Raw genomic sequence first — 20,719 nt, 5'->3', positions numbered from 1 at the left:
TCTCTATGCAGCTCAAATCGTAAAGGGTGCTGTAGGATGGCAGATTTAGGGGTGAGCCACAATCAGAATTCTGGCCAAAACTGACACCAAGACAAAACCATGTGAGAATTCAGCATGTGTTGGTAGAGCAAAATATTGAAGTCAAGATTTGCTGCATGGCTAGAAGAGTAGAATTTTACATTTGCCTTTTAAAATTGAAACACACTTACTGCCCTTTGGAAACATCAGTACAGGAAAAAAGAAAATATATTGAGGACAGATAATAGGCCAAGTTTATCCTTAGCATAACCCCATTAAATCTGGCCATTTGTGATTATTGATGAAAATTGGAATTAAAGATGAGAGGCTGAGAAATAAATACCAGGGCAATAACATAGCAATATTAAATCTGATTTGGAAATGTACAGTATTTTACATTGGTTAAGAATATTTAGCCTAATTTATTTTTTTTCTCGGCACATGTAGACACATTTTTGTACCAGTATTAATGTCTCCAAGACATTGGGTTAGTTACGATCTAAGAACTTTGTAAAATCTTAAAATTATGTTTTCTAGATGTCAACGAGTGTGACCTAAATCCAAACATCTGTCTAAGTGGAAACTGTGAGAATACAAAAGGCTCATTTATCTGTCATTGTGATATGGGATATTCAGGCAAAAAAGGAACCACTGGTTGTACAGGTAAATTTTAAAGTTAATAATTATCATCTTCTGATTCTTCATTTTCCTTTTCTAGCGTTTAAACCCTCTCTTGAATCTGTTTGATTTCTGTTCTCTCTGAAATGTTACACTGTACAGAGTCACTGAGTTGGTATTGTGTTTGTATAGCATAATATTGGGCCTGATCCTTCACCCGTTGAAGTGAATGACAAATATCCCATTGGGAGCAAAGTTGGGCCTATTATTATATGGTTGCTGGTATGACCGAAAAGAACATATAATTCAGCGTAACTTGACAAGCCCACATGAAGACCACCACATTGGATTTGGATTAGATAACTGTATATGCAAACAACAGGCATCTATTCCAAATATTATTTTGGCAAACGCTGGTGGTTTTAAATCTATCCGAAAATATATTTACAGTTTTTGCAAAGTGGCAGCAGTACAGATACCTGACTAGCTGAATTATAAACATATTTTGGCAAAACCAAAATGTAAATTATTTCATAGCAGCAGCAGCCAGCCAGCAGTGCTGAGGTTCAAATTTACACGCTCAGAGGGCGATAGCATTAAAAACTCAAGATGCTAGTATCTGAGCCAAGGTGTTGAGTCATTAGTTTTGCCCAAAATATGAGCACAAACATATGTTTAATTTAATTTTGAATATGGATTTAGAGTAAACACAATTCTGGTAACCTTTGAGACAAGTATATATGCTGATAGGTCTGTCCTTATAGAAGTATATTATTAATGTTGTATAGTAGGTATGAAAAAGAGATTATGCTGATTTTTTACAGCGTACTTAGAACAATGGGGGAGCTGGTGTTCTGCTTGGTATATTGGACCTCGCCTGAAGTTATGCATTATTAACAGCTGCCTTTTACAGACATGTGAACTGATCTAAATCTAAGAAGTCTTAGATTTTACCCTGTAGACCAACATTTCAACATTCTTTGTTTCTACTCTAAATTACACAAAAAGATACAGCACTTTAGTTCTGCAGACTTGAAAAATCCTTGTGATGTTCAGTCACGCCCACTGCAGCTATCACTCTCAGGGAAATGAAAAGTGATGACACAAATATTGGTTTGTGACATCTACAGGGTTATACTAGTTGGTTAAAGCAGCCAGGAAATATTAAGTAATTGGTAGGAGATGGAAGGGCAAATAAAGGTCCTACAGGGAAAGGATCTGGGGTATTATTCAGAGGAAAAGTTTCTGGAAATTCTTGTCATATTGGTGACGTCTGGTGTAGGGTAACTGGGAAAATAATCTCACTTGAAAACTCATCCATGACAGTGTTGGTTTACTAATAGACAGAGTAAGGCTGAGAAATCTCTTCCTTCCAATCCCATCCTCTGATTTAAGCACTGATATCCAGATAGAAAGAACCAGCTATTTCTGCTACACCTCTACCTCGATGTAATGCGACCCAATAAAACATGAATTTGGATACAATGCGGTAAAGCAGTGCTCCGGGGGCGATGGGGAGCTGCGCACTCTGGTGGATCAAAGCAAGTTCAATATAACATGGTTTCAGCTATGACGCAGTAAGATTTTTTGGCTCCCGAGGACAGGTTTATATCGAAGTAGAGGTGTACTTCTGTTTTCTAAAGTAATTCATCAGTCTTTCCCTCTCTTTATCCTTCCCAAAGTAGCCATTCCCTCCCCCTCCCTTACTCACCTATCCTACCTCATCACACTTCTACATTTCAAGATGGAGATATAAATTCCAGCATGAGCAAACACAGACAGACCCCTCCTCCCCCGCCCCATGCTAGTTGTGATCCAGCTGGAATGCTAAAGCCAGGGCAGCATGAGTGGAAGGAGAGGCTAGTCACCCCAAGTATATACTTGTCCCAGACGCACTATTTTTAGTGTGCCAGCTTAATCAGAGCTAGTGTGAGTATGTCTCCTCAAGCTGGAATTTACATCTTCAGCTCGAAATATTGGGCTTAACTACTCTCTCAGCCATGGAGTCACTTAGCCAGTCACAGCCAGTGCAAGGAGGAGAGGGAGAGGCTTGGTATTGTGAAGAGAATCCAGCTAAATAGAGAGGGAGGCTGAAAGGTCTTGGTATCTCAAGAGCAGCTTCCTTCTGGGGGGGAAGAGGGTGGCAGTAAGAGACGGGTCAGAAAGCCTGAAGAGCAGCTGCTTTGGCTCTGCCAGTTTACTGGGGAGGGGAAGTACAGTAAATCAGAGGGAAACTCTTCTTGCAGTCCACCACAAGGGGTGCTGCTGTGCAACTGTCTAGTTAGCTGATCAGCTCGCGAGGCAGAGAAGGCTGGAGCCTGCACAGACCTGCGGTTTGTGTACAGGAGGGGACAGACTCGCCTTAGGTGTAACTGGCTTTGTGTACAAATGCTTGGTCATCTGGTGGCCCAGCTCAGGCAAGAGAGCATTACTGAATCAGGGTAATGGAACACATTTTAAGAACAAGAAAAGCTTATCGTGTTAGAACAGCATCACTTGAAGGTTGGCTCCATTCTCGCGTTACTCTCCCAGTATCATTCCTTGTCCTATCACAGCTGGCTCACTGGGATCACTGCTGTATCAGCATCACGCTACTACAGAAAACACAGCTAGTGGGCAGCAAATGAAGACAAAAGGGATGTGAACGCTAGAGCTGGCAGTGTATGAAGATGAAGGGGACGTGAAGGATGAGACAGAAATGAAAACTGCAGTCCCCATTGCAGTCAAAATGTGCACATTCCTGTGCATTAAAATAAAAAACTCAGTTTGTCTATAGACTGTTGAACTCTCCCATCATTCTTTGCACAAATCTAGTGTCACAGCCAGACTTCCTGTGCCCGAGCAGATTAGCACTGTGGAAGCAGCATTTAGTGCTGGTATCATAGAAGAGATTCTGCACTTGGTTGTAGCACAGAATTCTTTGCCTCGTATAGATAAGTCAAAATCATTCACTTCTTTAAAAGAACAAGCACTCCTGTGAAAAAAATTACAAAAATGTGTATGGAGCTTCGAAGGGGAGGTTCTCTGTTTCCTGAGAACAACTAAATAATGTCCTCTGGGTTACATTACAGTTTTGTCTAAATATTTCACCTCCCTTGTCATTACTGATTGTTTCCATTTTAACAAATAAACATGTTGTTTCCCCGATCATTTAGCAGTATTCGGAATCCACCCACTGACTGACATTCCCATCCCACACAGATGTTAGGTTTTTTTCCCCTTCAGTTCTCAGTAAGAATGCAGACGGAGTTTAGGAAAACAGTTTGTTTTATGCAAAGATGTACATAGCCTATGAAGCCAGTCTAGGGAGAGTGCTACAAATGTTTCATTTTTATGTACCTATAAAACAGACTATCCCATTCCCTCTATATGAAAAATTAAGATCAGCTCGTCTAATTTCGTTATGGGAAATAGTTGCTAGAGAAGAGCACTGTGGGTCAGGTTTAGAGGTGTGCAGAGCCCCCTCCCCTCATTCCAGATTGTCCAGTTGTCTCCAAAATTTCCCATCACTGTGTGTGTGCGCATTATGTGGTGGGGAACATAAATTCTTTGTGTTCATGCACAGGTAAAATCCTGTATTGGCACAAACTCACGTTTTTTTCATTGTGGTTCATTGCCCATGCCTAACTGTTGCCTGTGAGTTCATAGTATCCCAGTCTGGTTGTTTTAAAGCCATAGATTTACTGAATTTGACCTCCATATGCTGTACACAGAGGGACAAATTCAGCTCTGATTTATGCCCCGCGTATCCTATCCTGTTGCCACTGCATGCATGCAACTTCTGTTGATGTCAGTGAGAGTTGTGTGGAGACTAGATAATCTCCTGTTCTTGCAACAGGTTTTCTTGAGGTACACATTAGGGCAGAATTGGGCTCAGACTGTCACAGCACTGAAGATGAATGTTTATAAAAATCAGGTAACAAATGCAGCAGAAGATAAACCGGCCTTCTCCACAGCAGGTTCAGAGAACTGAGAAAAGTTCAGAATGTGGGCACAATCCTGTAGTTATGACTCAGCCAGGATTCCCAGTGAAGACAGCGAGAGTATCAGCTGAGTAAGGAGTGTGCAGCATTGAGCACCATGGGTGTAATAGAGACATGGCCAGTATCAGGCTCACTGGGGCCCAGGGCAGAAAGCCCAAGCCCTGCCATGAGGGGCTGTAGCCCAAGTCCAAAGGCTTCAACCCTGCGCAGTTGGGGGGCTCGGGCTTCGGCTTCAGCCCTGCGCAGTCGGGGCAGGCTCAGGCTTCAGCTTCAGTCCTGTGTGGCGGGTGGGTGGCTCGGCCCACTTGGACTTTCTACCCTGATCCCCAGTGAGCCTAAGGGTGCCCCTACCAAAGCCCAAGCCCTGCCACACAGGGTTGAAGCCGAAGCCTGAGCAACTTAGCTTTGCAGGGCAATTGCTGTGCTTGCCACCCCCTAATGCCAGCCCTGAACAGAGAAATGAATTAGAGCAAAAAGCCCACTCCCACCCATCCTTGTGAAGAAGATAATATATATAAAGGAATGGTCGGTACACGACTGTTCATTACTGTATACCTGAAAACAAACGCATTGCAAAAGAGTATGGTAAAAGCAAGGACCCAGCCCTGCACCTGTCACTCAAGAGCCGTCCCATTGACTTGAAGTAGCCGTAACATTGCAGCTTGTAAAATGTGCTGCATTCTTAAGCCTGCTTCCCTCTCTTCCTTGCCTCTCCTCTAGCCTCCATCCATTAAAAACATGTTATGCCTCAGTCTGGTGGCACAGGAGCACTGTGATGTCAGTGAAACACATACATTTCCCATTATGAATTGAGGAGCTGGCAATAACACGTCCAATACTAAAGGATGATAATACATCAAGTCGGGGAAGTACAGAAAGCTGATGGTGTATGTCAAACACATGAATTGACCCATGTAAAACTGGGAGATGCTCACAGTTTTGTTGAATAAAAAGCACGACAGTTCCCAAAGGAAGGTAATGGTTTCCTAGGCCACTCACTGATTGCCAGGATCAGGAAGTCATGGGGATAAGACTAGGAGAAATTAAAGTTTTCCACCCTAGGTTTCTCTAGTTGCATCAGAAGATGAATTTCAGCTGAGCACACTACTTTTGAACGCAAATCTGTTTTCTGCAAATTGCTTCTGCTGACCCACCTGCTGATATGGGATTTTCTCCATCAGGCAGGGACCCAGGAGGACATATGCCATGTGACTTCTATGTGATCTTCTCCATGGGATCTAGGCACAAACTCAAAATACAAATGGAACATCAGTCGGATAAAGTTGACAGATTTACAGAAAGAGCCAATAAATAAAAATCAGAAAATATTTTTACAGAAGTTTGCAGACATGAAAATAATTCCAGCTAAACAAAGCTGGTTCACAGATTGACACTGGACTAAATTCACTCCTAGAGACAGCATGCTTCAGGCCCTATAGTCTACTTAAGACCCACTGAAGCCCTTAATGTGAAGTGTAAATGGTTCATAGAACCTTGCATGGGTTCTGTGTCTGGGTGTGTGTGTGTAAGTTTTCATGGTCTTTCAGTGCATTAGCTTCAGGGTGATACTGCAATCCAAATGTAAAAAAACATCATTTATTCATAAAGTCTGGCCTCCTTCTGCCACCACCCTTGCTCCTGCCAGCACTGGTGGCATGGCTTCTCCCACTCCATTCCCGTGCAAGGAAATGCACAGGTTTCCCAAAGCATGAGCAAGGTACTGATGACGTACCACTAAATAGGTCCCTGCCATCTCTGCTTTCTGCCCTGGATTTTCAAAACATGCAGAAATACACATACGTAATTGGTCTGTGTAGTCATTTTGCACACATCTTAGCTGGTTATTTGTTCATGAAGTTGCCACTTTTGTGAGCATAAGTACAGTAATTGCACATGCCAGTTGTGTATACATATTGTTGCTCATGCACAATTAGAAACATTTGTGCCTCTGTGATTAATGGGAGACACCTTATTTATTACTTAAGGCGTGAGAAAAATAAGTATTAAGAGACATCAAAAAGAAGTAAAATAGCCAACAGTAAATGAAGACTGACTGTTTGTCCCCACTGAGCCTGGAATTGCTATGATGTCAGAGCTGCCTGTTATTTAGCATGAACATAGTTATCTGCTATAGTCAGTCAGCTCCCTTGGTGTTAATAGGAGTAATGTGATTACAAAGATGAGAACATGTGTGCTGCAGTGTGGGTGCACAATGGGACCAGCTGAGGATGCAGTGTGAGCCTTAGATTGTAATTCCTTTGTTTTTGTTGGCTTCCTACAGCGTTATATTTAAAGGGAAACTTTCACACTGGAGGAAATTTAGTCAAAAAGAGAGTGTTTATAAGGTCAGTGACTCAACCTTGCACTCTTTATTTTAGTATGAATCCCACTGAAGTCAATGGGAATTTTGTTGGAGTAAAGTGTGGTGTCAAATTCTGACTTGGCTGGCATTTTCCTGTGTTCTCTTTGCCCTGATTCTGGTAGTCTTATTCCAGTTGAGTGGTGCCTTACTCCTTGAGTAGTCCTATGCAAATATATGGAACTATTTGAAGAGTAGGGCACTTCATACTTCGAGGAAAGGTGGCAGAATCTGGCCCTGTGCTGTTCTGGGAGAGATCTGTTTAAGTAAAAGCTTTCCCCTTCAGAGCTCACTTTCTCCTTTGTATGTGTCATCATGAGAAGTCTGAATTCAATACTTATGGTATCCTCAGGCCAAATTGAGCCCCAGTATAAGTGGGCACAACTCCCATTGATTTCATTTCCCCCTTTACATAGGACTGCCGTTAGCCTGTAGGGTTTTTTTGCCATGGATAGATTGGACTATTAGAGTACTAAACAGTAGGATATCACTAGACCCAAGTGGAGTGAATGTCCATTCATTCCTTAGCATTGCAAGACATGATGAGAAAATCAGGCTTCCAGCATCTAACTTATAAAAGCAGAAGGATGGACCCTGCTCCCAGTGGGGTCAATGGGAGCTGAACTGTGTCTGTGATCAGATGATATAGGTCTGTTTACTATTTATGAAGTTGCCTTACAAAACTGAATCTGTATATAACATAACTGTAGCATAACTATTGCATACAAGTTTCCATTTCATGTTTACTGGTGGTTTAAAAAATTCTTGGCAGAAAAATCTGGCATTATGTTGGTGTTTTATGTTGTTTTGTTGTGCTCAAAAGGTTATAAAGAAGCATGTGATCACTTGAATATTTCAGAGCATCAAGTAATCAAAAACAGAGCACCCGTAGTATTACCAGTGGTTTAACAACTTTTTAAAAACACTCATGTCGAGATTAAAGATGTAGACTGCTTGCCTGTTTTTTCTTGTCACTACATACCGTAGTTGACCTCTGGAACTTATTTCTAGCCTCTCTCTTCACTCTAAGCCAAAATTAGCTTTCTTGATCACCCTTAAGGTCTTTAACAGACACTGGTTTCCTGCCTAGGGTAATATTATCATCTTACAAGTTTCTGCACATGATTAAGGAAAATACGTTATATGGCTTTCTGTTCTTGGCCTTGTTTTTAAACGGTCTCATTTGCTTGATTTCTAGGTTTGCTAGTGTTAGTGTAGATTAATAAGCAATGGACTCAGGCTGTCAGATTCAGATCTCAATCTGGACCCCAGCAACCAACTTTTGAACCCACCCAAATATTGGGGATGTTCATCTCAGGGTTTTGCTCCAGACTCCTCTGAAAGACCACAGAAAAAACTGGACCCCACCTCTTCCATTGCTCTGCTTAAAGGAGAAAAAATAAAACACAGCAGGCTCAATACTGTCATCCAAACTGGGATTTAAATTGCAAAATGAAGGGGGTTGGCCTACAGGTCACCAGTTCCCTCTTCCCAGAGTCACAGCACCTCTGGAAGGGGGAGGATCTAGGGAGTGAGTTCTCTAGCTAGATTTTTTCCCTAAGAACCTATAACATCTAGAAGTATCAGAGGGGTAGCCGTGTTATCTGACGAAGTGGGTATTCACCCACGAAAGCTCATGCTCTAAAACGTCTGTTAGTCTATAAGGTGCCACAGGATTCTTAACATCTAGGTTAATTCTTGCTTAATTTGAGGCTGGCCCTTGCAGCATTAAGTTACATACGTTGGCTGCCAGCTCCTCTGAAGGAGAGGTACTGTGCACTGAAATTGAAAACCAGAGCAGAGGAGCAATAGAGCCACCACACCAGACATACTTCTGGAACTGGGGGCAAAGGCAGGCTAAGGTATAGATAACATGTGAGGGAACAAACATTCTGTACAAAAATGTATTGTTCCTGTTGATCTGTTTGGATCCAGTAGTGCCCATGTGCCCTGTGCAAACATAAAGTAGGGTACAATCTTACAGTCTAAAAGGCAGACAGACAGGCAAAGAAAGGGTAAAAGAAAGGAATACAAGATGATGTTCAGACATATCTTGATGATGCAATAGTTAGCTAATACTTTAAAAAAAATTGAAATATAAAACCCTCCCCAGTTGCTCCTCTCCCTAACTGGTATTAGTTGGATAGTTTCTGGTAGGCATGATAATAGATGCATTGAGACCCTTGGGTTTGGAGCTAGAAATTCCCATGATTCCTAGTCCAGACCCTGGACCCTTTGTAATCTACCCCAAGAGGAGAATGGGTTGGGTTTTCGGTATGTTAAATCATGCAGAGGTTTCTTTGCCTGCGTTTTTTTCCTTTCCATCGACTGTTCTGCAGAATGGGGTGATTTGACATAAGTTATCACTAAAGGCAGTTAAAAGGTCTGGGAACAGCTGGTAGAAACTCTAAGAGGCTTGATGTGAATTCTAGACAGTTTGCATCTGCATAGAAGTAGAAGAAAACACACTTAGAGTCCTAGGATACAGTAAATGTTGTCAAAGCCATGGCTCATGTGTGTGAGAGAATTCCTGCAGCATTTGTTTTAGTTACCAGAAATAATTTCTGAAAACATTGTCTTTGAGTTTATACATTCTCCAAGTGCTTATATTAAGCACTAATTTTGTGTTGTGATAGGGAAAGAGCTGCATTAGGTTTGTTTTTCTCTATGTACAATTGTACACTGCCCAAGAATCAAAATAAGGTGAAAACAAGAAGTGCTGAAATGGAATGTGCTGGCAAGCCTGTGAAAGCTGAGGATTAGTGTAGCTGGCCATATGTTGTCCTCAAGAATGGTGTCCTTTTCTTCCGTTTGTTTAGGTTTGGTGAGTTCCTAATAAATAATACTCCCAAAGAGCTCAGTCCTGTGCTTTTCTCCCATCTGCCTTCACAATAGGACCAAACATAGTGGGCCAAATCCTCTCTCTCTCTCTCTGCCATCTGCTTTGCGTCTCTCTAGCCATGCAGACATTATCTTCACTGGGTCGTGGGGGCTACCCTTGGCATGGAGGAATCTGCTAGTGGAGCAGAGCTAGCATAAAGCACCAACTTCATTCATGCTGTCTGGAGCATACCCAGTGCTGCACCCCGGTGATCCCTTGCTGGAAGAATGGCCTTTTGGGGCCTGTGACCACTCAATGCAATTTAGAGCAGCCCTGAGCCCCCAGCAACCTCCAGGGTTTGGGTGGTAACAGTGTAAAGCAGACTTTGCCTCCTTTTCCTCAGCTACCAAGTACAGCTCAAGATACAGGCTGGTAAAATGTTGGTGTCTCCGTAATGTAGGGTGCAAATCCTGGTCCTGGTACTGGCTCTGAGTTAAACGAGTTTTGCTAAAGGGCTTTTGGAGACTGTTTGGGGGAAATAGAACCCAAGGCTACGGAGCATCTGCTGCAGCTTCACTGCTCTAGCGATCTCCATGACTGCTGTTCCCCTCTTCCTGGAGGCCTGTGAATCCCCATGCTAGCACTCTTCCAGCATCACCCCAATGAAAAGAACAAATACGGCACTCCGTGCACTGCAGATGTTACTGCAGCTTTAGAGTATATTACACCACAGGGCTCCTAGGTGCTACTTGCTTCAAAAGTACTGCTTTAAAAACTGCCCCAAACCTCCCAAAAACAAAACACAAAATAGTAGGCCAATACATGTTTGAAATAAGCCAACTATTCGATAGCTTTTCTTTGCCATGAGTCTGTTTCTTTTATGCCTAATTCTTAAATGCTACTAGCAGTTAGAAGCAATTTAAGAAAGAAACGTAGTGTTGCTGGATGTCAGAAAAGTTTGATGTGTGAGATCTTTCACAAACACTCCCCTCCCCCGTGTTATTACAGATATCAATGAGTGTGAAATCGGAGCCCATAACTGTGACAGGCATGCCACCTGTACAAATACGGCAGGGAGTTTCAAATGTGAGTGCAGCACAGGTTGGATTGGAGATGGCATCAAATGCACAGGTGAGTTTCACAGATTGTCTGATTTAGCATTGTAAGCCATCAACAAAAGTGTTTAGACAGCTGTAGAAAGCAACATTGTATCTATAAACTTTAAAATTAATTGTCACACGTGTTAAAGATGTCAGTTTATCTTACACTACAAAGGAAGAATTCGCTGTCATGTGGGAGACATGTCAGCATGAACAGTTTCTCTTCCTTGGCTTGCAAGACTGGTGGAAATGAAGCAATGTATGGAGATAGTTTGTGCACGTGGAGGGATAGCCTGACTCCATTGAAGTCAGTGGGAGTTTTGCCATTGACTTCAGTGGAGCCAGGATTTTACCCTTTATCTTTAAGGGAGGGGTCTTAATGGTTCCCAAGCAACACAGACATCCAAGCAGACTTTCTTAGCTGAGTTGCAAATATTCTGGAAATTCTCTGTCGGAGAAGAATATCTGAGTGGGGAAGGGAAGTGCCTGTCATGAAGAGAATAAACAAGAAATCTCCCTTCGAAATGAGAGAACAGCTGGACTGCTCTAAACTAATGAATGCACCAACACAGAATATCCAGTGATAAATGTTGGGTGTTTTATTAAAGTCTGTTAAAACATGTCAAGTAAAAAATCATAAATGTGTGTCTTGTTTTTGTGAAAGGTTATTTAAAGTAGAGTTTCCCTGTGCTATGAACTGAGGAGTTTAAAGGTTGCGTTGACGATGGATTTAGTTTTACTAATGCAATTTTTGTTATGTTAAAGATCTGGACGAATGCTCCAATGGAACACACATGTGCAGCCCACATGCCAATTGCAAGAACACAATGGGCTCTTACCGTTGCCTTTGCAAGGATGGCTACACTGGGGATGGCTTCACTTGTACAGGTGAGCTTTCTTTTGGAGTGATGCAACTCTCAGCATGTAACCACCATGCATCTTAGTGACTAGTCTTAGGGGAAATTTACTCACGGCTTACAGGTAGACTAATTTAAATGTGCAGTGTTGGGTCAATATTTACAATCTAAATCTAAAACCTGATCCTGCAGTCTTTCTTATGTGCAGAATTCCCACTGAATTGGACTTTGAAGTGTGTATCAATTACAGGATCAGGATTGGGCAGCAAAGTGTTTTCTTTGACACTTTCCAGCCTCATGTTAAGGTGTATTTTGATATGTCATGTTGAGATGCTTCCCATTTCACACAACATGACATCATCTGGCATGAAAAAGTTGACCAGTATAACTTGAGAGCATTTTTTTTTCCCTTGTGAGAATGGAGGGTTTTCATGACCGTTGCTTGTAAAGAGATGTGGGTGGCAAACTTATTCAAACAGCGCATGGTGGTATGATTGGACCAGTTAAAAAAACAGATTATTGGCCACCCACGTAACATTTGAGTAATAGGGCACATCTGTTAAAATTCCTTTGTATAGTTGCCTAAAATGTTTTGGTTTTTTTCCTTTTCAGAAGTGAGCATGTGGTCACTGCCCTCTTATTGCATGATTGGCATAGTACACTCAGGATGTGGTGCTCATACATAGATGGGCCAAAGTAGCTACTTTTGGGTAATGTGTTGTGTAAATTGTCACCAGAGACATTCCCCACCCAGAATTAAGTCTTCTGCTTTGAAGAACACATTAGCACCTCAGATCAGTCACTAGGAACTTCGCTATTGCTACTAATATGATGTAGAAGTTGATACTATATGATACTACATTGATAGGCTGCAGTATAAACCCCTACAATATATAAAGATACAGAGAGAGGGCCAGATCCTCAGCTGTGGTAAATCAGCGGCGCTCTGTTACCTGTGCCAGTTTACACCAGTTGAAAATCTGGCACCGCATGCTTGAAGTTAATTACATTTGAATTATTCTGTTAATGCTCGTTATACAGTTCATTCTTGAATCTGATTCAGTTCATTCTTGAATCTGATTCAGCTTCTCAAATGGCCTTTGTGACCTCCATTTTTTTATTTTCTATATGTCCTTAATTTTGAGGCGGATATGACCTGTATCTTTGGGGTTTTTTTTAATGAGTATTAATTAAGTTTCTGGATTTTGATAGAATTCATCTTGAAATCCTTGTAATGCTTATTGCTCATGAATTTGAGAGCTGGATAGAATTCACTAGAGTAGACTAGTACTGTGTAGTGTTTCCGCACAGCTTTGGCAATGTGTGCACATCAATCCTGATATGCAATATCTTTGGTTTTCCAGTCCTGGATTTCTGTAAGCTGAGACTGCCAGTCAAGCTGCATTGCAGTAAATGTGCTGTTTTTGTGATGTGTACAATGTCAGCTAAAGACTAAAAGCCAAACTCTCTGAGAGGCAGTGTAGTCCAGTGGCTAGGGCATTGTTCCCAGCTCGGCCACTGGTCCATTGGATGACCTTCACCACTGTCTGTCTCTGTCTCCACTCCCTCTATTTGTCTTTGTCCTGTTAGTCTCAGCTCCAAAGAGTTTTCACTCTATCTCTTACCATTTATTAGTACGTCGTACGGCACGTCATACAGTAGAGGCCTGATCCCAGTTGGGGCTTCTAGGCTCTATTGTTACACAGCAGTCACCAATCTCCCTCCACTTCTTGCTAATTTTAACCACTTTTAAAAATCTAGACTAATTGCTTCTTTTTTTCCTTTTCATTAGAAATTGTATTTCCAGAGTGACAGAAATGCCCCAAGCCTTTTAGTGTGACAAGAGCTGCACATAACCTGCCTACAGTTTCTTCTGAAAATGTTCTCAATTAATGTAACAGTTAAGACTTTTGGATATATATGTGTCTGAGCTGAACTGAACACCAGTGAGAAAAAATATTTACAGTATAATGCAATTCCTCTTCCTTTAATAGATCTTGATGAATGCTCAGAAAACCTGAATCTCTGTGAGAATGGGCAATGTCTCAATGCCCCTGGAGGGTATCGCTGTGAATGTGATATGGGATTTGTACCAAGTCCAGATGGGAAAGCATGTGAAGGTAATTCACTGAAACCTTTAAACAATACTCGACAAAATCTGCCTGAATAGTATTTTATATTTGAAAAATGTTAGAATTGGTTGCAGTTGTGTTTGCTATTGAAAACTGTATTCACTTACAAAATATTTTAGGGTAAAGTTTTGTTACTTTTTTCAGTTCATGCATCTGGACACTGTTTTTGGTTTCAGAGGTCTAAAGACATAGCTATGGAGAATAAAAACAGCTCTTTGAGGAATCTTTTACTGCCACAAAGCTAGTTATTCACTGATCTGGCGATCCAAAGGCTTTTCAGCCACTGCTTCCCCTTGGTCACCCTTTTTTCCTGTCTCCCTTTCTGCTCATGTCTCTTCAGCAGCGGTTGTCATAATCTTGTCTTTAACCTAGAGAGAGAGCAGTGTGTGGGAAGCAAGGGACTGAGCCAATGTCCACTGAAGTCAATGGAAAGACTTTCAATGACTTCAGTAGGCTTTAGATCAGTCCCAGGTCTGCTGTGGTTTGATATTTGATAGCCAGCCAATTCTGAGCAGCTTCTGTGAAGTGCAGAAGCATATATATGTCAGCCCTGCGGAAGGGCACAGTTTATTAAGCTAATAAAGAGACAGCTCTGAGCGAACAATAGGGAATTAAATCCTATGAACGTGTGATCAGATTCGAAAGTGTGTTACCGGTCAACTCTTTGCGGCCCTTTCATATGCACTTTCAAGCACTTGAGCTTTGCTAGTGCAAATACTTGTGAAAAGCAAATGTTTGCTGCAATCATGTTTCAGATTGTATATTTGATTGTATCATTTGAAAGCCATAATTCATGTTGTAGTGATTTAGTAATTTAAGTCATCCATTCAAGGAACATAAGACACTATATGACAAATAACGTAGACAGCATAAATGTAAAAATTTTAATCTTGAATTTTCTCAGTTAATTGTTTACAAAGTACTCAAATAATAGAGAAGTTAAAAAATCACAAATAATTTTGAGTGTCGAAAATGTTAGAATTTTGCAATCTGTTTGCTAATAGAACAAGAAGAGAAACTTAACAAATGAATAACTCCTTGCGAATTATTTGCTCTGATCCATAAATAAATGCATATTTTCCCCAAGGCTGAGCTCTTTCAACTCACCCATGCTAAATGTATTGTAGATACTGGTATTTAATGAAGTTCATAAGTACACTATAAATAGGATCTGGTACTTTTTCCAGCAAAATTTGTTTCGTGTATTGTTTCTTACTAATAAAGGAAGAGGCATGAATTGTAAAAGTTGAAATTCTATGTAAACTAAAAACAAAATTAGATTTCTTAGTATTTCATGTATGAAACCATTTACTTTGAAACTATATAATCTTCAAACTAACTTTAACAGCCTGCATGGTGCCTCTCTCCTGTTGCTACATCCATTTTTTCTTGAAGTCTCTGGTGTGTATACTAACTGCAGAAGTATTTTAAAGTCCTTTGTAAACATGTTCTCTTTGTTACTGGATCAAGTTAGTCATTCATTATGCAGTTCATAAAAGTATACTATAAACAGTGAGTCTGATACTGCAGTCCTCACTCAGGCAAAACACCATAGAAGTTACCCCCAAGAAATAAGCACAGTGTGTCTAATAATCTGTCATACGCAGTAAAATTGAATAAAAGCGTGAATTTAATTTCTTTGCAAAAGCCTGTGCATCACTTAAGTCCCACTTAACCCTTCAGCCCCTTGTGCTGGCCATCTACATAGAGCTGAATTTCACTTCCAAAGCAATTAAGTAAGGGGTTCTGGATTGGACCCTGTTGGGTGCAAATGCAAATCCTATATATTAGTATTGCAGATCTAAAATATATTTTACAAAATATGCAGGAGCAATCAGAATCTAGTTCCATGCTTAGTTTTCTGAACGTTTATTCAGACAAGATTTTAGTTCCAAAGTTCATAACGAAAAGATCACGGAACCTAATTTTTCCCTCCTTTTTGTTCTTACAGATATTGATGAGTGCTTCCTTCCTAACATCTGTGTCTATGGGAGTTGTCATAACCTCCCTGGTCTTTTCCGATGCGAGTGCGAGACAGGCTATGAACTGGACAGAACCGGTGGTAACTGCACAGGTGAAGACTGGTTTTAAACAAGATGATTTTTAACACAGTTAGCTGTCAATGGACTCAGCTGCTACCTAGGGCATCCATCATGTCAGAGGGGCAGCTAGGCCAAATTTGAGTGTTATGACCCAGTGTGTCAGGTCACAATGCCAGTCACTCAAGCGCCAAATCCTCTGCTCTACGACTGAGAGGAGGCAGCAGCACACCAAAGTTTTGTCTAGAATGGCAGACTCTTGAGCGGCCTTTGACCATAGCTGTTCATATCTTGACCAACTCCTTAAGCAAAGCTTTAGCTGTATCATAACAATTAGATTGTAAATAAGAAAGTATGGAACTACACTAGATCCTTCACTGCAGAACAGCACAGTGGGCAAAATAGGGACAGTAGGAAGTTACACACAAATATTTTGCCTGATTTTGAGGGCTGTGTGGCCATCCCCAAATCTGTTCCCTGCTGAGGTGTGAATCTCTGGGGTTCCACTGATCAAGGGAAGAGGGGATTGATGAAGAAGAGATGTCGCGCTTTCCCTTCCACATCTCCAACAGGTTGGGATCTTCTGGGCCCTGTACTTTCTGCTCCCAGAAACACATGGGACAATATGATCCTCAAAATGATTTCTCTGCTTGATATTTTTGACCAATGTGATTAATGTTTTGGCCTCTCTTATGGTGCATTTCATTTTGTAGAATTATTTTTTTCTGGCAAAAATGAAGTGTTTCTCAGTGAAATGTTGAATTCATGTTGGACTAGTGCTCTGTTTGCACAGTTTCAGTGGTGGTTTTTTGTGTGTAGATTTCTGTAGAGGGAACATACACCCCACGACAAGCATTGGAACTGATTATTTCCTGAGACTGACATTCTGACACCTGGAATGTTGTGTGTTTTGGTGGAATATTGGGGAATTTGCTAACTGCCCCCTTGTTGTTTCAGATGTTAACGAATGTGCAGACCCCACCACCTGTATCAGTGGCAAGTGTATCAATACCCCTGGCAGTTACACCTGTGAGTGCCCTCCTGATTTTGAGCTGAACCCCACCCGTGTTGGCTGTGTTGGTAAGTTGTCATTTCCTGTATTCTTTAGAGATGAAGTGACACAAAGGGGCAGTAACTCTAGCTTAAACAGCCAGCTGAGGATTCCCAGAGTATGATGGAAAGCTCTTGGAGCAGACTCTGCAGTTCCCACCCTACTGCTCGTGGCTCATAGGGTGTGGTGAAGGGTAGGGAAAGTGGCCTGAGCAGTACTGCACTTCAGCCATTCCCTGCTGCCAGAATAGCCCCTTGGGGCTTGTTGCAGCTGTGCACAATTTAGAGGCTGCTTTAAATTGCACCAGGGCCAAACCAGTCTCTATCTGGCCTTAAGACTGAAGAAACACAAACGTGCGGCATAAATCCAACATACACCCTTGGATCCTGCTTTGAGTGCAACTCGGCCAGACTTAATTATCATCGTCAGAGGAGATACTCTTGTGAGTAGATTCTGGAGGATTAGGCCCCGACTTTCTCAGAACCTCCCTGTAGCTCTCTGGTCCTGAATTGTTTCCTTTGGTTGAAATGCATTTTAATTTCTAAGTATATGTGTTGAATAGATGGTTTCATTTGTAAATCTCATTAATTTCAAGGACAGAAAAGAGGAGCAGTTCCTGAGATTGGAGGAAGGTGCTAATACAAGCATGTGAGAATAAGATTAGGCATCTAAATGATGAAGGACCTGGGTCTGCCACTCTTGCTCAGAAGTTCCTTAGTCTATGAGCAGTCCCACTGATTGCAGTGAGACTGTTCGCAGAGTGAGGTGCTGCCCAAAGTAATCGTGACAGTAAATTACTTCCAACCACAGCTTTCTCGTGTGAAATGAAGGTAATTTGGAGCTCTCGCTCGCTCTCAACATTGAGACTGCCCGAATATTATTAATTCATTTATTTGTATTACCATAGTACCTAGAAGCCCTAATCATGGACCAGGACCCCATTGTGCTAGGCACTGTACAAGCACAGAACAAATAGATGGTTCCTGCTCAAAGATCTTACAACCGAAGCATGAGACAATAGATGAGGACAGACAGAGAGGGGAAGCACAAGGAAACAAAACTTTCTTCCCCTCCATCAGATGTAATGTTTGTTTTGTGTGCATTTTGAATAGACACACGTTCTGGCAACTGCTACTTGGATATTAAACCACGAGGAGACAACGGAGATATAGTCTGCAGCAATGAAATTGGGGTTGGTGTTTCCAAGGCCTCTTGCTGTTGCTCCCTGGGGAGAGCTTGGGGGATTCCCTGTGAACATTGCCCACCTGTGAACTCAAGTAAGTCAGCTTTACTGGATTATACCTAACCATATATGCATGCTTCTTTCTGTCTCTCTTGTCTTTCTCTAGATAGTGGGAATGCTAGTAAAATAATGTACTGAGTACATACAAGTACTAAACTGCCTGAAAATTACACCAGTCGTGGTACAAAATCTGCTGGCTTTTGAAATATTATCAATCGGCAGGTGCATTGTAATGGCTCTTGCATAGTTGTGCTACTGCCTGGACATCAGACTTTGTGTTCGTCAACGAGAAAAGCGATACCTGATTTTGCACAGTGGGGCCTTTTTTAGTATTAGGCTGTTTTATAATGTGCTGTAATAATCTTTACAGGTTCAAAGATCATTGTGATTAAGATGTTTAGACTATTTTAGGTTAATAAAATCTCTTTTTTGTTTTCAGCTGAATATAAGGTTCTCTGCCCTGGAGGGGAAGGATTCCGGCCAAACCCTATTACAGTTATATTGGAGGGTAATGCTTATTTTTTCATGCTTTTACATGTCTTAAATTGCAACATTCTATAACTAACTTGATTTTTCATGGCATGAAATAATGCTGGTGTTTTTACTTTGTTAGATATTGATGAGTGTCAAGAACTTCCTGGACTTTGCCAAGGAGGAAAATGTATTAATACGTTTGGTAGTTTCCACTGTCAGTGTCCAAGTGGCTACTATTTGAATGAAGAGTCTCGAGTATGTGATGGTATGTAGTCTTAGGGTTTACTCGGTATGGGCATTTATTTCTTATCAATTACTGCCAACTGAGCATCCATCAGAATGATCGGTTCCTTAAAAGAACACCAGCAGTGTAATTGCAGAAATAGTAGAGCTGGTCAAAATTTTTCCTTCAAAAAGTTTTTCAACAGAAAATTCCTTTTCGATTAAATGTAAACTTTTGCAAATTTTTGCTTAAAATTTTCTGGTTTTCATCAAAAACAAAAATCTAACAGTTTTCAGTTTCCAGTTGCATAAAAACGTCATTTCTTGGTCATCTCTGAGAAATAGCAGTTTGCTGATGGACAATATAATTCTTTACATGACCATGCACTGAAACCAACAAGCAGCTTTCTGCTTGTGTTTGGTGGTTTGGCTGAAATGGCATCATCCATTTTAACCAAAGCTCATTGTCCATCTTCCTGCAGTCTAAAGCGTGATGATTTGAGACTCTAACTGAAAATATTTGTCTTATTACAACCTTCCCTCTCCCCTTCTCCCCTGCAGTAGGTAGCATGCATTCAGAACATCACAGCCATACACTTAAACCCAGTCCTGCAGCCATCAGGTTGTTTTGTACAAAGTTTTAGCCCAGCTCCCCAAATCTGATCACTAGTTTTTCATTTTCCAGGTTGCCTTCAGCCTCCCAGCTCATTGCTATAATTGTTTGTTTCTCATAGTGCCCAGAACATGTAGAGCCCTGTGCAAATCTAGAGGAAGATTCGTGCGCTGGAGAATTAAATTAAAAATTTAAATTAAAAATCAGACACAAATACTTTCTGTGAAGTTCTGCACCATGTAGAGCTCAGCATCTTGTTTCTTGTACAGTAGAGAGGAGATACAAATCTACCTATCCCTACAGATAGTTTAAAATGCAGAAGGCTACTTAATGATTTTTTGAATATATTTTACGCTGTGAGTTTTATCCTGGTGCCTTGGCATGGAACCCCTTGATGTGCGTATGGCATTATTTAATGGGTGCAGCTCTTTCACATTCCCTGCTCAATAGCTCAAATTCCCTGAAGGCCTGAGCAGTCCACTGCAGCATCCTATGTTCGGATGGCTCTCTGCCTCTATCCACCAGCTGTAGATCCCTGTCAGACTTATGGATGCAGACACACCTGGACAGACTTATTGCTGAGCCCTTTTGTCACAAAGAGATAGAGAGACCAGGAGTGTTGAACGTGTGATCTGTCCTGATGCCACCTTATTTCAAAGCATCTCCAAATTTTTTCTGGATAACAGGTGCAGAGAGGAAATGGATTCTCACTGTTCTGGACCCATTGAGTATGCCAGGGGCCCACTCCCCTGGCTAGTTGTGAGGCCCTTAGGCTCACCTGTAGACCTGTTTAATCATGAAATACCCCTTCTGCGATGCAGGCCTGCCCCATCATGACCCAGTAGCTCAGATTTAGCACTGCTAAAGCAGCTTAACGCAAATTCACTGATTCACAAAAGAAATGGAGACCAAAATCTGCTACAATTATTTCATGTCTTGTTGTTTTCTTATAGATGTTAATGAATGTGAAACACCTGGCATTTGTGGACCTGGCACTTGTTATAACACTGTTGGGAACTACACCTGTATCTGTCCTCCTGACTACATGCAAGTCAATGGTGGCAACAACTGTATGGGTATGTTTTTTTAAAGTGTTCCTTCTACATTTCATGTCAGAGCTTCCAATGGTGTAAATCAGCCTAGCTCTGTGGAGTTCACTTACACAAAAGAATTATCATTGATTTGAATG

At 41.3% G+C, this 20,719-nt stretch overlaps 1 protein-coding gene across 1 annotated transcript in view; it reads left to right on the top strand.

The window, feature by feature from the left end:
* Window positions 1-20,719, top strand: part of FBN1 (fibrillin 1) — a 221,881-nt gene that overhangs the window by 151,403 nt on the left and 49,759 nt on the right. The window contains exons 32-41 of the mRNA XM_032762923.2: window positions 556-681; window positions 10,808-10,930; window positions 11,665-11,787; window positions 13,751-13,876; window positions 15,840-15,962; window positions 16,885-17,007; window positions 18,091-18,255; window positions 18,661-18,729; window positions 18,835-18,960; window positions 20,484-20,606. Coding sequence (XP_032618814.1) covers window positions 556-681; window positions 10,808-10,930; window positions 11,665-11,787; window positions 13,751-13,876; window positions 15,840-15,962; window positions 16,885-17,007; window positions 18,091-18,255; window positions 18,661-18,729; window positions 18,835-18,960; window positions 20,484-20,606 — 1,227 coding nt within the window. The remainder of the gene's footprint in view (window positions 1-555; window positions 682-10,807; window positions 10,931-11,664; window positions 11,788-13,750; window positions 13,877-15,839; window positions 15,963-16,884; window positions 17,008-18,090; window positions 18,256-18,660; window positions 18,730-18,834; window positions 18,961-20,483; window positions 20,607-20,719) is intronic.

Source organism: Chelonoidis abingdonii, chromosome 9 (assembly GCF_003597395.2).
Source record: "Chelonoidis abingdonii isolate Lonesome George chromosome 9, CheloAbing_2.0, whole genome shotgun sequence".
Taxonomy (NCBI): domain Eukaryota; kingdom Metazoa; phylum Chordata; order Testudines; family Testudinidae; genus Chelonoidis; species Chelonoidis abingdonii.
Note: the sequence above shows the minus strand (reverse complement) of the source record. Positions and strands in the feature narration are given on the sequence as shown.